This window comes from Brassica napus, chromosome C1, assembly GCF_020379485.1.
Source record: "Brassica napus cultivar Da-Ae chromosome C1, Da-Ae, whole genome shotgun sequence".
NCBI lineage: Eukaryota > Viridiplantae > Streptophyta > Magnoliopsida > Brassicales > Brassicaceae > Brassica > Brassica napus.
The window spans coordinates 5,294,973-5,316,354 of NC_063444.1; the positions used below are offsets into that span (position 1 = coordinate 5,294,973).

The window sequence follows — 21,382 nt, forward strand, 5'->3', positions numbered from 1 at the left end:
GAGTATATAATAAGACTTCACATGATTTATACTTATATAATTAATATTATACATATGTATTAGTACTTGAGAACAAGTACTAAGGTTTGGAATAAACATCTACGATCATTCATAAATATTTATTAAGTGTTTACACTAAGTAAACACCCACTAATTCAATATTGATCAAGAGATAAAGCCTATCAATCATCTAAATTTTCAATCATGCAACACTAATTTATAACTCTTTAATCATCTATCTAGACTCACCTTTAAATCCATGAGATTGGCTAGGGAAGACTATACTCGAGCTCAAGCTAATCACACTCGACTTCTGGAATATTCTCGATTTAAAAACACCACAAGGATCCGGCTGATCCGAACACTATCCTTGACCATCTGTACCAATAACATAACGGTTGGAACAAAGGTTAATTAGTCTGGTTCAACCCCACAGTTCAAGATTCAGGACAGCTACTAAGGCAAGTTCAAGGCAACTTTAGTTCGCTTCAAACATAAATCGTTTCAGCTAAGTTGTCTAGATGCTAGGGGACCATGAACTGAACTAATATAAATTCACACAAGGGATTAAGAAATTAATCCAGAGAGGAAGAACAACAACTCAGACAGCTGGTTACAATCTAAACTGATCTGGATCAAAAGGCAAAACAGTTTACCGGTTCAAATCAAACACTGTCTGAACTCAACTGATACTCCACTTTAAGATGAAGCCACGCCAAACCTGATTAGTACCACATCAAGAAAAGGTCGGACTCAATCAGAACAAAGCTGAATCGCAGTCAATCCAACAGAAATGCTCACATAAAACTGATCCACACAACAACTAACATCTTTACCGACTAGAATCAAAGGCTGAAGAACATGGGTGATCCTAAACTTCAGGACACCAACTCTCCAATTCTTTACCGGAAAAATACTCACTGATTAAAGTCACAAGATGGTGAGAAAGGGTCGTCCAAGCTCACTTCTCTTCTCTGATTTTTTTCTGATTTCTTTCTTTGATTTTCCTCACAGATTTTTCTCTCTTTCTCTCTGAATTTTTCTTTCTTGTTTCTGAGATGAATGAGCTCGACCAGGAAGAGGACAAAGTAATAAATGACAGGGGAAACAGCAGGAGAAGAGTCAGCAAGAAAGGCCAAAAGTTTCAGATCAGTATGAGACATGTGGTGAGCTGAATCACAGTTTCCTTCCCATGAAGTAATGTCATTTCCTTTCCATGAAGAAACTTCAAGCGGGTGTGCAACTCACATGACTTTAATGTAGCAAACAAGCAGGAAGGTAGTCAGGAAGGAAGCAAGCAGCCAGGCAGCACATGACATGCACATGACTCGCAAGCAGCTGAAAGTATTCAAGACCAGTTTTCGATAAAATGTTTCCCGTCCATCGGTTCTCGTCCATCTTAGATAAAACTCGACCATAATAATTAACATTTGGTCAGAACTATTAAGAGTAGGTATTTTGGCCACGAGACAGTCCCATCAAGAATAATTCACCGGGTTGATTTTTATTTTTAATTCTGGTTGAACCAACTCCAAACTGGTCGAGCGGGATTTTTCACGACCAAAATTCTATCTGCTCGTGAGGGTTATTACATGATCTCCTTGCCTAATACCTCTTTGGGGTTTCACCCATCCCATAGCAGAGGCATTGATTAGAAACGAGTAGGAGACTGTATTCACACATTGCATGATCCAATTGACCCAAATGGGATGGAACCCTAGATGAATCATCACTTCCTCAGTAAAATCCCACTCCAAGCGATCATAGGCTTTGCTCATGTCAGTTTTTACTGCCATAGAGCATCGCTTTGATGCTGTAGATGTCTTAAGATAGTGTAGGACCTCGTGTGAGATTAGAATGTTATTAGTGATGGCCCTGTCGTGGAAAAAGGCTGATTGATTCTCAGAGATCAAGTCCGGTAGAACCTTCTTGAGTCTGTTTCCTAGCAGTTTAGAGATTATTTTGTAGTAGACATTGCATAGCGCAATTGGTTTATAATCTGCAACTGTTTGGGCTTCAGTAGTCTTAGGGATCAGACGAACATGAGTGTGGTTTAAGGTTCTTGGCATTACACTGGAGGAGAAGAAGGTTCGAATTTCGGAAACTATATCAGCCCCTACAGTGCTCCAGTTAGCTTGGAAGAAACTTGCTGAGAAACCATCCGGACCAGGGGCTTTGTCCGGATGGATAGCAAGTAGCGCCAAATGAATTTATGATGCAGTTGGAATGGTGGTGAGCTCTTGGTTAGTTTCCGGTGAGATTTTGTTGTTTAGAGCTTCTGCAACCACTTGCCTTCTGTCTCCAGGGACTGTTTTGAAGAGTTTTTTGAAATAGTCAACTATCGTCCCTGCAATCTCTTGCTCAGTAAAAACAGGGTTGCCTTCAGCATTCTCCATAACATAAAAGTTGTTTTTTGCCAGGGAATAAGGGAAACATATACGTATGTTTCACCTAGTTCTAGAACTGGAGTATCTCAGGATTATATTATCCTTAACCCTGTGGCGATGCTTTATTCCCAAGCTACTCGTCCACGACCCTTCCACATCCCCCAAACTTACTAGTTCCTCAAACCCTCCTAATCTCAATTTAATACATTATACTTTGATCTAGTTTATTTGTTATCACAGCTCTTATTTCAGCTGAATTATGGTATCACTCTTTGATTTATCAATGCAGTCCATCAATGTAAGAGGTTATGTTTTCTCAAGTAAGGGAACAGAGTGATTTTAATGTTTTTTTTCTTTTGTTTAAGGTAATAGAAAATCACATTTTAACTTTCTTTAGCCTATCCAAGCACAAAAATAGTTTCATGAAATTATATGTAAACCAATCGAAAAAGAAAAGTGTTTCCTATCCAATAAAGCAAAGGATCGCATATGTTCGAGGAAAAAACTATGCATGCGTTTAGGATCTGTTCTTTTCTTGCTGTTTGCTTATGAAATCTTTAACTTGTCGCATAAAATTAGAATATTTAATGTATAAGCTAAGTTGGTGTATATATATACACAAATAAACATGCTCGATATTATTACAATCATTCATCACAATGATTAGAATAAAATTACCAACTCACAAACACCCTTTGTACCCTACGCCTTGGGTTAGCCGTTGCGAGGGTTGCCCTCGGAGAGGTGGTTACGTCAAAGACGGTTATCGTTGCTATGAGTGTGCTATTTCCTTTCACAAAGAATGTGCAGAGGCAACCTTAGAGATCCACCACCCATCTCATCATGCACATCCTCTCTCTCTCGTTTTGGAGTGGCGCTGACAGAAATATTGTAAGTTATGTGGAGAAGATTTGTTTGATAAAATATATTACCAATGCTCTATATGTGATTTCGTTGTTCATACGGCTTGTGCCAAAAATCCCCCACCAAATGTTATTGAATATCCCAAAGCCCATGAACACTCTCTTGTTATCGAGAAGGGTTTTTATCATCCCAGATGTAATTTTTGTGGAGGGGGAAGTCGTGATATGTATTATTACAGATGTTCTCTATGTAGTTTGAATTTCGAAATCAGGTGTTCAATGCTTGCTTTAGAGATAGATTACCCATATCACCCTAAACACCCCCTTAAAATCCTCACCAAGGAAGAACATCATTTCTCTGATGGTAAATGTCTTATTTGTGGAGAGGAATTAAGGTTGAAATTTTATCATTGTTCAATCTGTAAGTTTAGTGTGGATGTTGGTTGTGTGAGGGATCCTCCACCGCTTACAATCTTATTTCCTAAGGCTCATGAACATCAACTCAGCCTTACACCAAGGAAAATATCTTTTCACTGTGATGCTTGTGGGATTCCGGGTGATCGGAGTCCTTATTCATGCCAACAATGTTATTTCATGATTCATCAAAGCTGTATTGACTTACCGGAGATCATCAACGTCAACCGTCACGAGCATCGTCTTTCTAGACGTCTTCATCTAAGTCCTGGGAGTTGGGTATGCAGATTTTGTCACAAAAACGTTGACTGGTCTTATGGGGCGTTGATATTCCGTGTTTTTAACGGTTTTAAACTCGTTTTGGAGCAATTAAATGGTCGGTTTTAATTAATGTTTTGGTCTATTTGATGCGTTTTGGTGTTCTTAAGTGTTATATGCAGGTTACTAGATAGCTTGAAAGAAAAGAACGCATTCGGGATTTATTCAGAAGCAAGATGGACCGAACAATGGACCGAATGAAGTATTGATCGCACAGAGCACTAGATCGACCGATCCGGGCTACCTGGATCGACCGATCCCAGGCTTTCATACACGAGATCGACCGATCCGAGCCATGTGGATCGACCGATCTCAGGCGCTACGGGCTCCACACGCACAAACGAGCTTTTCACTCCTTTTTACCCACTCCCCTCAATAATTCAGAAAAGAACTCGACCTTTGAGACTCAAAAAAAGACCAGGGGCGACCAAGAAGGAGACTTACAAGTTCTAGAGAGAGATTTGAGTGTTTTGTACTTGTTTTGGTGTGATTTGTGAAGATTTGTAAAGGAGTTCATCTCAAAACCATTTGGAGAAGATCTTCTGAACCTTTACTCTGTTTTAATACAATCTTATCATGTTTTCTTCATCAAAATCGTTTTGTTCTTGCTTAGTTATGAGTGAGTAGTCATCTAGTTGGGTTTAGGGGTTCTCATAGGGGATTTCTTGATGTTTTGATCCATAAAACGTGTGTAGACTAAGGGATTACGTTTTGGTTCTTCATCTAATGGATTTCCTACTGCTTGAACTGAATTGATCACTTAGTTCATGATTTCAGATTGTTTGATGCACCGAAAGTGATTGTTTGAACTTCCGAAAATACTTTAGATGAGCAAAGTGTCCTTAACCCTCGGAAGTTGATGTTATTGCGCTTTGTGAACATATTGAACCTGTTCTTAATGCTTGTTTAGAAATTGAAACTCAGCGGAAGTTAGTGTGGAGATTTCTATAACATAGAGAATTAGCGCTACGGAAGTAGGTTAATTCTAATATCGTGTTTGAGTTCTAGACGATTCTTAATATATCCCTGTGTCTTCCATTAATTGTATCTTGATTAAAAAGAAATCCCTGAGAATTCCCAATGCCCAACGTTTGTTTTAAAATAGTTTTCAAATCGTTTAAATCATCTTTTTACATGCTTGTTTATGCTTTGTGACACTAGAGAAAATTAAACAAAAACCATCAAAAATATATCTTGATTCGCTGTAGCTATTAACTTGTCTGCAACTCTACGTGTGATCATCGGTCCCTGTGGATTCGATCCCGTATTACTACTGCGTACTTTACTGTGCACTTGCAGTTAGATAATCGGGTTAAAACTCGAGACATCAAGCGTATTCTTGCTCGATTTGTCCTAATTATGTCATTCATTCTCAATGTGCAATACGATATGATGTATGGGACAAGTTAGAGCTGAAAGGGATACCAGAAGAACCTCAAGATATCGAACCATTTAAGGTAATAGATGAAAACTTGATATGTCATTTTAGTCACAAGGAACATTATTTACAACTCAACGAGGAAGGTATCATATCCGGTGGAAGCATTCGTTGTGAAGCATGTGTCTTACCTATATATTCTCAAGCATTCTATAGCTGCGTGCAATGCAATTTCATTCTCCATAAAACATGCGCTAATCTTTCTAGAAAGAAACGACATTTTTATCATGACAAACCATTAACTTTAATATGTGGTGACAAGATAGGGCGTTATTGTAAATTGTGTGAAAAATATTCTGAAGGTTTCAAGTATACTGACTTTCAATACTTCAGTATTGATGTTAAGTGTGCCACAATTTCTGAATCTATCATCCATGAAAGTCATCCATGCACCTTGTACTACAATAACAACACGTATATGGAATGCGCTTCTTGCAATAAACGGGACTGTCAATTGTTTAGTTGCGATGACTGCAGCTTTGGAATAGATAAAAGATGTGCTACTTTGCCAAAAACAACACAACACTGGTACGATGAACATCTTATATTTTTATGTTACAACAAAAACAAGAGAGGAGGAGAATATTGGTGTGATATATGCGAGGAACAAATAGATACCATGATCTGGTTCTACACATGTGATAGTTGCTGTGTCACGTTCCATACTGAATGTGTTCTCGGCGACTTTTCACGTTTTATGCCGGGACGGATAGTCACATGTATAAATTGGAGGATCAAAGCGATGCAAACCAGTCCGGGTTTCTTACCACGTTGTTACATTTGTCATACTCGACGCGCAGTTCCCTTTGTTTTAAACTTATGTAATCCCCAAAATAATGTTTTCATCTGTTCTTTAGAATGTTTACTCAGAATCTTATTACCTGAAGATTTGTATTTTCTTTTATATAGAGATGTAATAACATTCATATCTACGAAACAATGAATAAATACTGTGTGTGTGTGTGTGTTTTTTTTATAGATTTTTTTTCGTGAAGCCATTTCTTACCCAACGGCCTTTCAAAGAAATCTTGGGCTTACTGAACTGAATCGACTCGTGTGTGTGTAAAAGAATCATTCATCATCATCAGTCAAAGAAACACTAATGGTAACTCTAGATCCGTCCAAATGTTCTCCATACTAAATTGATCTCTTCTTCACTTAGGATCTCCGTTTTTGTTGTTCCGGCGAGAAGGCGGCGAGTCTGATTGCGGTGGCGATGTAGCCGACTTTATCGGTGTTCACACTGACGATTGGCCTCGTCATTACCGCTTTCTTCTTCATGTAAGCTAAACTCGATCCGATCGGAACCCCAACTGATGTTATATTTGCTTGATTGGTATCAGCTTGTGGCGTTCTCAGTCCTGGATCTCTCTCCTCTTGTAACGTGTTCATTGTATTTAAAGCTTGATCAGCATTGCTATTTGCTTATATATATATAGTGTTTGGTAACAATGCATTCTCATGGAGTTGATGAATTATGTTGTGACTTATTTATTTAACTTTTGAACATGTGTGAGTTCTATATCCTGTCATGATGTATCGAAGTAAAGACTCTGGCATGTCAGTTACTGAATCAGTACTTTTGTAGGTTCACAGAATGTAAAATGATCGGTTTAGTTCATTACTAGACAGTTGGATTGTGTAATTCTCGTTTTTAAGCAATGAGCTTCAACCTCTAAGATGGACACGTGCCCTTTACATTAGTTTTTCCTTGGAGTCCGGTGGTCATATTGGACTCTTATTCACAGTTCTGGTATAGATTGAAGAAGTGATCAAAGTGTTGTATTTGTTCTTTCTTTCTCTCTAACTTACATGTTACACAACATTATTGATGCAGCTATGAAGCTACATCATCTAGGAAAAACTGTAGCCTCAAGGTTTGAGCTCGCGACTGCGGCAGTAGCATCTGTTTTCTTGGTATGGTTTCTTTCTTCGTCCTCTGAACTTTGTAATAGTTGTCTTAAACGCAATTTCGTGTGGTGAAATCAGTTTCTCTGGGTTAAATTGCAGGGATTTGGATCGCTGTTTTTGCTACTTGCTAGTGGTGTTTATGTCTGATCCTTCGTCCTCAATACTATTCCCAACTAGACAGAACTAGTTTCAATGAACAAAGATAGAACGCGATGAGACGATGACGATGGTAGGGCACTGTCAGGGAGATAGATTCACGGACCAACACGTGCTCTCTTCAGCTGCGTTATACAAAAAAAAACTATTAGTTCGAGAAAAAACGGAAGAAATAAAAAAAGGAGAGTTATTTGCAAATATACTCTCTTGTTTCACGAAAAGAATATTGATGCCAAGTTAATCGGAAAATAAAAGAAGAAAAGAATCGTTTAGGTTTGAGTCGTTTGAATCTATTTTCTTAAAACAAACTACTAAATTACATGTTTGGATCTATTTTCTTATTAATTTGGTATGCTGATGATGTTTAAGAATTATATATACTAGAGTCATTCTCACGTGTATGATGATCAACAATTGCATAAAGTTGTAAAGCACAGGAGAAAAGTTGTAAAGTAAAAGTTTGGTGTAAATCATGTTTAGAAGCGTAGGAAAATTGTTATCATTATCAAGAGCAGATATTAAGGTCTTAACAGAAAAGTGAAACTCATAAATAAGTTGGTTAACTTTTTGACGAAGATGACGTGTAGATGTGATGAGATTTGTTTGAGTTAGAGTGCCTGAAATTGTTTTAGAAAAATCAGTAACATAACTTAGTAATATAAATAAATTTATTTAATTCATAGTATAGGTAGACTACTTGAAAGTGGTGAGATATCTATCATCAGGGAATGAGTTTTAGATTTGATTTGTTTCTGTTGATAGCGAAAACACTGAATAGCAAATAAATGTGAATTATTAATTTATTAGTTAAATAACAACTTAAAACATCTTGAATGAGATGTTGAATTTAAAATTTTACTTACTCTATGGGAACGAAGACAGTTGAAGATTTCTTTGTAGACTATGGTTTTCACTTTTTGTATCGGTTTTTATGAAATATATAATTTTGTGTAAAATTTTTTCTATGTTCAAGTTGTAAGTGTGATTATGTTAAGAGAATGAGATTAAGTTTTCAAATACCAAAATTCTTTTTTTATGTTAGGGTATTTAATAAAGTGGAGAATAAGATCTTAATTTTGAGGAAATCTTAGTCGAATATATTTTGTAGTTGTTTAGAACAATGTCAGTAATTGTTATTACTAACACTTGTTTTTTTATATATATTTATGTTATATTTGAGGTTTTTATAAAAAAAAGTGTTATGGTGCAATTATAATGAATTATTATGGTTACTGATATAGAACAAAGAAAACATAGAGCTTTTGACTGAATAATATTCTTTTCTTAACCTTTACAAAGATTATTACATAATAGTTTTATAGTGACAAATAGACAATCTAGGCTAGGCAATTTGGACTATTAGAACCATCTATTTAGGACAGCTTAAAGCTTCATTGTCCTTCACATACAGATGAGAAAGCATCAAAATGGTTGTGGCAAGGTACAGTCGAGGTCGTACTATTCCTCTTTTCCGAATCTCTTTCATGTTGATAAGATGAACATTGGAGACTTGAAGGATTGGGCTTGAGCTCTCTATCATTGATGTCTTGGGCTGACATGGGTTTCGTGTGGGCCACTTCAGTATCTTCACTTACAACTGAATGTATTGAAAGATAAGTAATGACGTTGAACTGTTGGCTAAAGAGTAATGAATTTCTTTGTCTTTCTTTGTTTCTTTTGTTTGATGTTTTTGGTTATATTTGCTTATATATTATGAGTTAGTTGTACTGATATGTTTAATAATAAGACCAAAAGGTAACAAATAACAAATCCAAATGTTAGAAAAAGGGTAACAAATGTATTATTTTAAATGGAGAAACTGAGCTTAACATTTATCTGAATTTAAACACATAATAAATCTTCATTTCAGTTAAGAAATATTAATTCATTTGTATGTAGGATACATGAGTTGTTTTCTTTCTTGGTTCTAACATATATTTTTAATTTAGAATAAGCATATGTTGGTCCGAATATAACACATGTTAATTTTATTAGTTATTTAATATCTATTTCTCTGCTTTCATGTTTTATAGTGTTTGCATCTTATATATTAAAACAGAAGTCACAACCTTGATTCATGTGTGATTTTTTTTAAAATGGACTTAACGGACCTATTTCTATAAAATCATGTTACATTTAATCTATAATCTTATCATTTAAATTTTGGACCTACCAGAATTTTTTATTGGGCTAACAATAATTGGATTTAAACAATAGATGATCTACTAGATTTATAGATAATATAAATTAAATAGATATAGTTTGATGTTGTAATACTATACCTCCATATGTTAATTATTTAAATATTCTGTCAATTTTAAATTTTAAAATTATGAAGACTTTTTTTTAAAATAACAAAAATCATATTGTCTAACAATGATTAATCTTTACTCCCTGAAACCAATGAAAAAAAATTTTAAACTATATAGTTTATTTTAAACATTAAACAAAAACTAAATTTTTAATTATTTACTCGATAATATATATCTATGAAGGAAAAAGTTTAATTTTTTAAAAACTTTCTAAATTTGTGAAATGTTACAATATCTTTGAATATGAAAATAAAACAATATTTTACTAATATTTATATATATAGTTACGATTTTAATAAAGAAATAATAATCCAAAAAATATATATAGAAGAAGATACAAATACATAAGAAAGTTTGAAACAATCTATTCAATGAAAAAATATACCATAAATTTATTATGTTTTAAAAATTGATAGACACATATATATTATAATATATATCAATTTAGAATTGAAAACAAATTTTTTATATAAAAATAAAGTAAAACAAAAATCCGTGCGGTTGCGCGGATCGAGATCTAGTATTTTATTAAAGTATAATTTTTTTGTATAAATGTGAGAACTAATTTTCTATTTATATATTGCAAATTTATTTAAAGTATGACGTTGATGGTTAAATGTTTCTTTAATGACACATCCCTTTATCTATTTTAGGACTGACCCTTTGGTATCAAGATGTGGCAAAAAAAAATAGCTACCATACGTTAATAGTAGTACTATGGGATTATTAATATTATTAATTTGATTTTTGTAAATACCATGGGATTATTATATTCACCTGTATGCATTTTTCTTTTGATTGATAATTACAGGAATCTTGTGAGTTATGACTCTTGTCGATTTGCTCTTTGTTTCCAAATTAATGCAACAAAAAGTAACAAAAGATGAAAAATGTGCTAGAAATCTTGCGAGTTATGAGGGGCTCAGCTTGGAAAACGAATCTCTCGGACTCGTGCTGGAGAATCAAGTGACCACGGTGACTTTCCTCAGCTTTAAGTTGGGACAGTTAGAGTCTTCTAAACAATTTTTTGTCTCCACTTGATTATTCCTGGCCGCCAGGGCAGAGGAAGGAGCCACAAGTGTACTTGACGGACTTGACACTCAGAGAGAGCTAACCGGCCAGGTTAAGGAGATGCGGCATAGAGAGGAGGAGCTTGGTGGTGCCACAAGTATTTATGATGACTTTGTAGGGGTAGACAAAGAAGCTGGACTCAGAGAGGATGCAAGAGTCGAAGTGATCGTTGGAGAGAGAAGAAACAATCTCACAGGCAGCAGGAGTGTGTATTTTGTCAAGCTGGGACCTGGTCAGAGTACGGAGACCCAGTCCCTTGGAGTCTTGAAGGATGCTAGGCTCAAAGAAAGAGACCTCGGGTGGCTTCTCGTAAATTCGAAACCGATTGCAGATAAGGCCATGTCACCTTGTTGTCTGAACTTGTAGTAGGAGGAGAGAACGATGGGATTGGGGAACCAAGCAGAAACGGAGCTTAACAGAAAGTAAATTATAAATTGAAAATTAAAGAAAGCAGCTATAACTATAGTGAAGACTCGGTGCGCTACAACTCAGGATGGCCTCTTAGCGCACTGCAAATAAAGAAAGAAACATTGTTAAGAAACATGATATTGTAATGGAGAGAGAGAGAGTAATGTAATGAAGGGAAGAAGAAGCTTTGCGTTGGAGTAGACAGAGATTTGAATTTCTTGATTCAACCGTTGGGGCGAACATCTTCAATGCTGTAACCGAGGGGAGCTTCGTAAAATAAGGAACTACTACTACTGCTGGACTTCTTTTTACCATATTTCGACTCCATCACAATCTAATTCACGCTTTCTGCAATTTCAAGACCAAACCATATGTATTAGATGCAGGAAAGAAAAACAACGCTTAATAGAGACTTATCAATGTTCAAAGTTTTCACATTTCAATAACAGATCTCGAATAAAAGTTCAATTTATCAGATGAGACATGATCAGAATTGTTTCATTAGATCTACAACTATGAGACTTAAAACGAATATAGGTATCTATATATGTAAACACAACATCAATCAAAACATGAGTCGTCTGATACAGAATATAATAATTGCTCAGAATGTACAAAAAACCAAATAAAATGTAAATCAATCGTAATCGTAGGTAAAGACGTTAGAGATACTTACTTTATATATAAAGATTTTGATCAAGACCAGAATTACAAATCTCTTCTTTCCAGATATGAACGAAACCTCCAGAAACTGAAAGTCAAAACAATCGAGGTTATGATAGCATCATCCTCAGGGTTGATAGGATGATTTAGAGTGTAGGGATGCTAACCTTTTTACCTTTTTATAATCGAACCTCGACTGTCCTCGAAGAGAAAAGGTGGCATTGAAGATAGATCGATGGATTTAAGAAGAAATTTAATAGGAATGACCGATGGATTTCTGGATCAGTAGGACCTAGAGGCGGAGAAGAGAGAGCGAGATGAAACTATATCATAACAAAAGCCCAAAATACAGACCCAAAACCACAGAAGCCCAAACCCAAGTAATCATTTATCGACGTGGAGGAATGCTGCAATTCTACTAGACGAATTTTCAGTCCGACGTGGACCCCCTCAGAGGGCTTTATATAGTATAATTTGATTTTGATACTAGGATGCTGACAATGTTTAAGAATTATATATATACTAGGATGAGACCTACGCTTTGCATGAGGTGAAACATGCATAAAAATCATATATTCAAAGTAAGGTAGTTCAGTCCGGATTTTGGTTTGGTCTAGGCTCAGTTTTTCAATTTTTTTGTTTATAAAAATTAGATATCATATTAAAATCATATATGTTTTAGTTTGATTCAGTTTATATACTGTTGGTTTTTTTCTTATTACATTTTGGTCTGGTTTCGGTTTAGTTTTTTGATATTTTGGTTTACAAAAATTAGATCTCATATTAAAATCATATTTATCTTGGTTTGATTTGGTTTATATACTGTCGGTTTTTGGTTTATTCAATTTTATACCAAACAAACTTAAACTATATTTATTTTTTATAATATTTTGTTAATTTAATTTTGTATAATTAAGAATCAAATTTATTAAACACTACTCTAATTTTTAAATAGAATGTTTTTTCTATTATATTTAACTATTAAAATAATTATTAAATAAATTAGTTATTATAGATTCATAAGATGAAAAAAAAAATTAACACTATACTAAATCGTAATAGTGATACAAATCGTTTATAAAGATTTCGACATTAGGTTAAGGTTGTTTATATCCCCTATTAATTACTACGAATTGCACTTATAAATAGGGATTTTTTGCACGAGGAACATTATTTACAACTCAACGAGTAAGGTATCATATCCGGTGGAAGCATTCGTTGTGAAGCATGTGTCTTACCTATATATTCTCAAGCATTCAATAGCTGCGTGCAATGCAATTTTATTCTCCATAAAACATGCGCTAATCTTTCTAGAAAGAAACGACATTTTTATCATGACAAACCATTATCTTTAATATGTGGTGACAAGATAGAGCGTTATTGTAAAATGTGTGAAAAATATTCTGAAGGTTTCAAGTATACCGACTTTCGATACTTCAGTATTGATGTTAAGTGTGCCACAATTTCTGAATCTATCATCCATGAAAGTCATCCATGCACCTTGTACTACAATATAGGGAAGTTTATGAAATGTGCTTCTTGCAATAGCTCGGACTATCTATTGTTTAGATGCGATGACTGCAGCTTTGGACTAGATAGAACATGTGCTGCTTTGCCAAAAACAACACAACACTGGTATGATGAACATCTTCTCTTTTTATGTTACGAGAAAAACAAGAGAGGAGAATGTTGGTGTGACATCTGCGAGGAACAACTAGATACCATGATATGGTTCTACACATGTGATGATTGTTGTGTCACATTCCATGTTACATGTGTTCTTGGCGACTTTTCACGTTTCATGCCCGGACGGATAGTCAAATTTGAGGAGTGGAGAATCAAAACGATGCAGACCGGTCCTGGTTTCTTACCACGTTGTTATGTTTGTCATACTCGACGTGCAGTTCCATTCGTTTTAAACGTTTTTTATCCCAAGAAAAATGTATTCATTTGTTCTTTAGAATGTTTATTCTGAACCTCATTACGTGAAGATTTGTATTAAATGCGTAATGTAATCCTTTCATAAGTATATATTATTTGTTGCCTCCAAGACAAGCAAATTGATTGTGATTAAACTTTCAATCTTTTTTTTTTGATGAAAGGCTTTCAATTAAAATGCTAGAAAAGTTACAGATATAAGGTCATAGGGACCTTAGAGTTCAAAATAAAACCATCATAAACTTTCAATCTTTTCTTCATTAATAAATAGAAGCCACAGAGGAAGAGAAATAGAATCAAAAGGGAGAAACCGAAACACAATATAAACATTCAAACTATGATCTTCTTTGTCTTGTCTTGTTTGCTTTTCTTCTCCATCATCTCTATGTCACTCTTCGTCACCTTCCTCATTTTCACCGTTCTGTCATCGTGACGAACAGTTGGATCGTAGCCGTGCTCGCGGCAGATCACTTGCCAGAACTTGGCACCGGTCTGATCACCGTACGGACCACCCTTGGTCTCACTCATGTTCCTGTCAATAGATACGAAGCTTTGTATCTAGGGTTTTTGGAAATGATGAATCCTTTGATATCTATGGAATCGAATAAATAATAAATAGTGTGGTTTTTTTAGATTTTTTCGTGAACCCATTTCTTACCACTTGGGCTTACTGAACCGAATAACTAAACAAAACGGGCCCATAAATTTTGTGTAAACCGGTCCGGTCCACAACGGGAGAGACACGTGTCAGTCGAAGAAACTGATTCAAAATCGTTTTCCTTATAGTTCCTCGGATCGAAGCGAAGCATAACGGAGAGATCTCTCTTGCCCTCAAAAATGGTAACTCCAGATCCGTCCAAGTGTTCTCCATCACCTCAAATTTGATCACTTTTTTTTTCACTTACGTTACGATCTCCGTTTTAATGTTGTTGTTTTAGGCGGCGAAAGCGATTGCGAGTATATCTCCAAAGGCAGGCTTATTACTACTACCATTTACATCTCCAGCTTCTTCTTCTTGGTCGTTTTTTAGTATTGTCGTTACCAAAACCTTCGAACCCGAAGTCAGAAGGAGGAGAGTCCATGTCCTGAAAGCAGATATTTCCATTTAAGGGGGATCCAGATTTTGACGGATGTTTTTTTTTTGGGTTTGAAAAGTGTTTGACTTTATGTTTAGATGTGAAATCAAACTTGAAAGCTCCCAAGTGTTTGAATTTCGATGGTTCTGGTTTCAGACGTTTATATAAAAAAAGGTTTATTTGTCTGCCGAGAGAGAAGATGGTTTGTGCACAGACGAGGCAGGTTGTTTTTCACACTCTGAAACTCTACTATACTCTGAAAATCAAACTTGAAAGCTCCCAAGTGTTTGACTTTATGTTTAGATGAGAAATAAAACTTGTCCAAGAACAAGCCTGCGTCACTTAAGCACTTGACTTTGGTGGAACCAGGGAACAAGTTCCTGAACTCATCGTAACGTAGGATAGCTGCTAAACCACCACCTGAGCATCCAGAGAGAAGTGCCTGACACAACATTAACAGTTCATAAGAAACTACTCTTAAGTCTTTGATCATGAAGTGTAGACTAAAAGAAGATTAAGTGTCAAACCTGGTCGGCGTATCTCATTCCATTGGCCTTTAAATCATCTATGGCTGCTCTCTAGATACGCTCTCCTCTAAACTGAAGCTGTGCAGCCTGTAAAAAAAGTTTTAAACAAAAGCTAAGAGGATGCTCAAATGTACAGAACTAAAAACAAAGCCTCTATTAACTCAATAGTGTAATGATTCTAACCTCATTCTGACCATCTCCACTGAAAGAAGCACCATCACAGTAACAAAGCTTAACTCTATTCCAATTGAAAAAGTCTACAAAAAATCAAGCACATGGCAATGAGGATTAATGATTCTCAAAATTACTGATATGGTCACATGAACAAAGATTTTAGAGACAACCTGGATTTTCTTGAGCTTTATCACTTAATATTCCTGTAAACTGAACCTCTTTCTCCATGTAGTTAGATGATCCATGATAGAGACACAGTTCACCTACGGAAGCAAATCAAAGCATATCAAAAAACTGATACAATACAAACCTACTTTTGATTAAGAGGAAGCTTCCCTTCAGTGTTGAGCTTCTTCGGGAGATAAGCAAGGTCTTGTCCTTTTTCACTTTTTGAACCTTACTCTTGTCAATGAAAAAGCTAACCTCGTTTGGTCTCTGGTCACACTCTCTCTGCATCAAGTGATTGAACTTCGGTCACTTAACATAGAGTATATAGCAATTTATACATAGTGGTTGCAACAGGCTTTTACGGATCAGAGGATCCAAGCTCCGGCTCTCCAGATTCCGATCCTGAATCCGAAACCGGTCCTTGATTCTCAATCGGATCTAACGTACAGATTCAATAGCGGCATCGATCTTGACCTTAGATCGCTTGGTGGGGAATGGAGACGAAGAAGACGGTTCAGAGGATGAGAAAGAAGAACATAGACGCTTGGAAGTGGAAGAGCTGCGTCTTGTCTCCGGCGGAGAAGAAGAGAGAAAAGAAAGAAAAAAAAATAAAAATAAAAGACTTGTTTGGATGACACGTGGTATAAAACCACACTAAAATTATATAAAATTAATTTAGTTTTCATTTAATTAAATGACTCATTTACTTTAAAAACCCTTTAAGAAACCTAGATAATCATGGCCTTAGATTCTATATGCTCAGTAGTACACTAACTATGTTATTCGGTTATATTAACTATAAAATCTGGCAAAAAATTATGTTAGTTATAATGAATGGTCTATTATGTTATGGGTTTAGTTTAGAAACAATATTGTATTTGTAAAGATGTAATGCTATATTATCTTAGCTTATGAGTATTGACTGTTGAGAATCGAAAGTAATGTTAGTTTAAGTTGTTTAACACACATTAGAGACTGAGGAAAACATCAAAGTTTTGAATTCAAAAGCTTAGTGAATCTTATCTATGAAAAAAAGTAAATGTCAATTAACAAAAAAGATTTCAAAAAATGTCTTCTCCCCGTGCGAACCCCTGGTTCCCCGAGAGGAGATGTGATTCCGGCTTGAATCCTGGTGAATCTCCAGTTCATCACCCCCCAGACCCGCCTGACCCGCCAGACCACGCCACCCTCATCGACTTCCCCCCTCTTCCTTCTTCCTCCCATGCTTCTTCTCTGACTTCTGCCTTCCCTGCAAAGAAGAAAGCAGACATTACTATTTTGAGCCAAGAAACTCCAATTAGGACTCCTTTGGCTTAGAAAACCCCACCAAACCTACTACTGAAACAACTACCAAAGATTCTGATAGTTTCAAATCCAGATCTGAGGAAAACACTATACCCGAAACAGTTCAAAAACCCCAAAATTTCACTATTCACCCACCAAAATTCTCCTCTCCCCTCCATACTAATCCACCTTCTTCCCGAACTATAACAATTGACTCTCCCTCTAACCTACCTATCCTTGACACCCCCCCCCCCCCCGTTACTAACCCAAAAGCCACTCCCCCAGTTGGATCCCAACAACCTCCTTTACCTAACGCCAAAAAGAAACCACTACCCTCTAGTCCTCCTAAGACTTGAGCGCAGAAAACAAAGCTCTCAGTTGATAGATCTCTCAATAGACTAGCTCCTACATTTATCTCTCCAGAGGGGAAACCTCGTGTTGCAGTCCCTGATGTGGTGTTCCAGAGAGGAGCAGAGCTTCACAAAGAGTACTTGATTGGAACATTCCTTGGCAAAATGCCTGATTATGGATCAATTCAAAGTGTTTTGAACTTCATGTGGGGAAAAGGTGTGCAACTGGAAATTTACATGCAACCCTTGAAGAGGTCTTTCCTTGTCTGTATTCCCAATGAATTTATCAGAACTAAAGCTCTGGAAAAGCGATTGTGGTATGTTGGCTCCTCGATGTTCCATGTCTCACAATGGAGATCATCTACTACTTCTGTCATCCAAGAGATAAAGTCTATCCCCCTATGGGCTTATCTCTCAGGTGTTCCGTTTGATCTCCAAACCAAAGAAGGCCTCAGCCTAGCAGCATGATTAGTTGGTGAGCCTATTGAAACTGATGACTACACCAAGAACCTCACTGATCTCAATATAGCTCATGTGAAAGTTAAAGCTTATCTCACTAAGCCTCTGCTTTCATCTGGTGAACTTCTGGGACAAAACGAAGAGACAATTCCAATAGAAATAATGTATCCATGGGTTCCTCCATTTTGCACTCAATGCAGTCGAATTGGACATGTGAAAAAGACTGCATCTACCCTGCTAATCCTAGTGAGCAAGAGGTCTCTCCGGAGCATCAAAGCACTGCGCAGGTAGCTGTTCCTGATTCTCCTGACTCTGATAAATCCCTTGATGCTACTATGACTGAACAAGCTGAGCCTAGCTTAACAGCTATGGGTTCCTCTGTCCCATACCTTCCTGATCATGATGAAGAGGTAACTCATCTCGATGAAACTGTTCATGCTGTTGACATTTCCATTGACACCCAGTCTCTTCCTCCCCTTATCACCACCCATGAAACTTTAGACTCTGTTCCCATCTCCTCAAACCCCTTCTCTGTATTGTCCCCTTCCTCTCCTGAAGCTAACCAAACTATCCAGTTCTCCTCCTCTCCCACCAAAGCTTCATTTGTCTTCGGCATTCCTGCCACATATGCCCCAACTTTTGGTTCCTACATTACCACTAAACAAGCTGCGGCTTTTAACGCCCCTTCCATCACCTTGCCTCCTCAATTTACTGTACCTTCTTGCCCTCCCCTCCTTTTCCCCGGCCACAAAAAAACCAACCCGTCCTATCAGCCAACCATCAAATCTATCTGACCCCTCTATTACCCACCCAAAGGACCCACCACCCTGTGGCACTCCTTCCACAACCCTTTAATATGTGTACACAAACATTTTTTTGGAATGTCCGCGGACTAAATGAAGCGGATAAGCACACCCCTTTTGCTCAATGGCTAAACTATAATAAGCCTCTTTTTGGAAACACATATTAAAGAACCTATGCTCAACCTAATAATGTCGAAAGTCTTTCCTCGATGGCAGTTCTTATCCAACCATCAATCTGATCCTGATGGAAGGATTATTTTCTTATGGGGACACCCAGCTTCTGTTAAAGTCTTGGCGCAATCCCGCCAGTCTCTCACCACTGAGGTTACTCTACCTAATCATCCCCCAATTACCATTACTTCTATCTATGCGTCCAACCTAGCTGAGGAAAGGATTGATCTTTGGGCTGAGTTGATAAATACCCAGCAGCAACTATCTTTGCATCTGAAACCTTGGCTTGTAGCGGGAGATTTTAATCAAATCACCCACCCATCTAAACATTCATCTCCTACTGTCCAAGCGCTCTCATCAAGCATGATACACTTCAGAGACACTCTCTTGCAGCTGGGTCTTTTTGATCTTCGTTACCAGGGTATCTTCAATACATGGTCTAATAAACAGCCAGCCTCCCTCATCACCAAAAAACTAGACTGTGCCTTGGTTAACTATGAGTGGATCTCTGCCTTTCCAAGCAGCTCTGCAATATTTCTTCCCTCAAAATCAGACCATACCTCATGTCTTCTCAACCTCCAAACTCCCCTCCCAATTGCGGGTACCAAACCTTTCAAATTCTTCAATTACCTAACCCAACACCCTCTGTTCCTAACCACTGTGAATGACGCCTGGATTCTTGCCGGAATCTTTTCATCAACTCTTGCAGATCTCAGCTGGAAACTCAAATCACTAAAGAGTGTACTTAAAAATCTAAATAGAGATAACTTTTCAAAAATTCAAGAGAGAGTGATTTCTGCTAACTGTTTGCTTAAGGATGTGTAGGTAAGAGCTCTGCATGACCCAACTGCGGTCAACTTTGAAGAGGAGAAAACATTGCACGATAAATGGATGTTTCTGCGAGGAATCGAAGAAGCATACTTCAGACAGCGATCTCGAATTAACTGGCTAAAGGAAGGTGACTCCAATACCTCCTACTTCCACCGTGTGGCCGTAGTTCGCGCTGCCATTAACACCATCATATCATTCCTTCTCTCGAATGGCTCTCTTATAACTGATCTGGAAGAAATGGCAATTCATGCAGTTAACAATTTCAAATCAATTCTGGCCCCTGATGTTCTGCCTTTCTGTCTGGTTTCTGTCTCCTGGTTTCAGTCGCTCATCCCATATCGATGCTCACCTGAAGCCTGCTTGTCCTTGTCATCTATCCCAGATGCTCCTACAATTACAAAAACGATCCTGAAACTCAATCCAAACAAGTCGTCGGGTCCAGATGGGTTGACCTCAGGCTTCTTTAAGGGTGCTTGGAGTATTTTAGGTGAAGAGGTTGTCTGCTCAATCCAACGCCTCTTTCTCACAGGTTACATGTCATCTGCAGTGAACTCAACAATCCTCACTATGGTACCTAAACATCCAGGAGCTTCGGCGGTTGGAGACTACATGCCAATCTCATGCTGTTCAACTCTATACAAAGCTGTCTCTAAAATATTAGTTTCCAAGCTAAAGCCGCTGCTGCCTGATCTTATTCTCCCTAATCAGACGGCATTTGTGAAAGGACGGCTTCTGGTGGAGAACACAGTCCTTGCAACAGAGCTGGTAAATGGATATCACAAATCAGTGGGGCCGAAGAAAGTAGTTATCAAGGTTGATATCGCGAAAGCCTTTGACACTATCAGCTGGACCTTTGTGTTAAACTGCTTATCAGGAATAGAAGTGCCCCCATCATATATCAGACTGGTTGAAGCGTGCATCACTACAACCTCATTTACCGTGGGCTACAATGGACTAGTTCATGGCTATTTCAAAGGGAAGAGAGGCCTTCGTCAAGGAGACCCTCTCAGTCCGTACCTTTTGTAATAGCTATGAACTGCCTCTCTATGTTACTGGACAAGGGAGCTGAAGAAGGAAGGTTCAGTTATCATGATAAATGCGCTCCTACAAAATTAACGCATATGTGCTTCTCCGACGACTTGCTTATCTTCACAGATGGAGCTGAAAGCTTGGTTAAAGGAGTCCTGGAGATCCTCGAACAGTTCAAGTCTAAATCAGGACTAGCAGTAAGCATCTAGAAAATAACATTTTACTCCTCTGGCCTTTCACCCCATGAGATAAACATGATCAGTTCTTCTACTGGCCTAACTCATGGTTCCCTACCTATCTGTTACCTAGGCGTCCCACTAAACTCTAAAAAGCTTTCCCTACTTAACTGTGAACCCCTTCTAAACCAAGTAAAGAGTAAGGTTAATACCTGGAGCGCCCAGTCACTCTCGTTTGCAGGGAGACTACTTCTGGTGAACACGGTCATTGCAGGTATCACAAACTTCTGGTGCGCCACATTTGTTATTCCGAAAGCCAGCATTAAGAAAATCAATGCAATATGCGGAGCCTATCTTTGGAAAGGAAAAGCAGATGGAAATCATACGGCTAGAGTTTCTTGGGAAACAATTACTTTGGAAAAAAAGGAAGGCGGTTTGAACTGTAGGGACCTGGT

General features: G+C 37.3%; 1 protein-coding gene and 3 long non-coding RNA genes across 4 annotated transcripts; 2 read left to right on the forward strand and 2 right to left on the reverse strand.

The window, feature by feature from the left end:
• Window positions 1–5,369: 5,369 nt before the first annotated feature.
• On the forward strand, window positions 5,370–7,705 carry LOC111202093. Its single transcript, XR_007318349.1, has 3 exons — window positions 5,370–6,701; window positions 7,258–7,337; window positions 7,431–7,705. It is a non-coding gene; the product is annotated as an uncharacterized LOC111202093 (long non-coding RNA).
• On the reverse strand, window positions 7,430–8,060 carry LOC125580613. The gene is made up of 2 exons (XR_007318350.1): window positions 7,691–8,060; window positions 7,430–7,612 (listed from the first exon to the last, which is right to left on the reverse strand). It is a non-coding gene; the product is annotated as an uncharacterized LOC125580613 (long non-coding RNA).
• Window positions 8,061–14,114: 6,054 nt separating this feature from the next.
• LOC106416398 lies at window positions 14,115–16,452 on the reverse strand. Its single transcript, XR_007318351.1, has 6 exons — window positions 16,187–16,452; window positions 15,827–16,106; window positions 15,666–15,739; window positions 15,483–15,569; window positions 14,538–15,397; window positions 14,115–14,411 (listed from the first exon to the last, which is right to left on the reverse strand). It is a non-coding gene; the product is annotated as an uncharacterized LOC106416398 (long non-coding RNA).
• A 2,457-nt stretch (window positions 16,453–18,909) lies between these two features.
• LOC125579747 lies at window positions 18,910–20,748 on the forward strand. The gene is made up of 2 exons (XM_048743584.1): window positions 18,910–19,632; window positions 19,717–20,748. Exons 1-2 carry the CDS (start codon window positions 18,910–18,912, stop codon window positions 20,746–20,748), a joined length of 1,755 nt encoding a protein of 584 aa, XP_048599541.1.
• The last annotated feature ends 634 nt before the right edge of the window (window positions 20,749–21,382 follow it).

Bases quoted from the DNA above. Each gene is read 5' to 3' on its own strand.
- LOC125579747 (XM_048743584.1), top strand. From the start codon at position 18,910: ATGTCGAAAGTCTTTCCTCGATGGCAGTTCTTATCCAACCATCAATCT. The intron at 19,633-19,716 runs GTACTTAAAAAT...AAGGATGTGTAG, and splicing joins AACTCAAATCACTAAAGAGT to GTAAGAGCTCTGCATGACCC.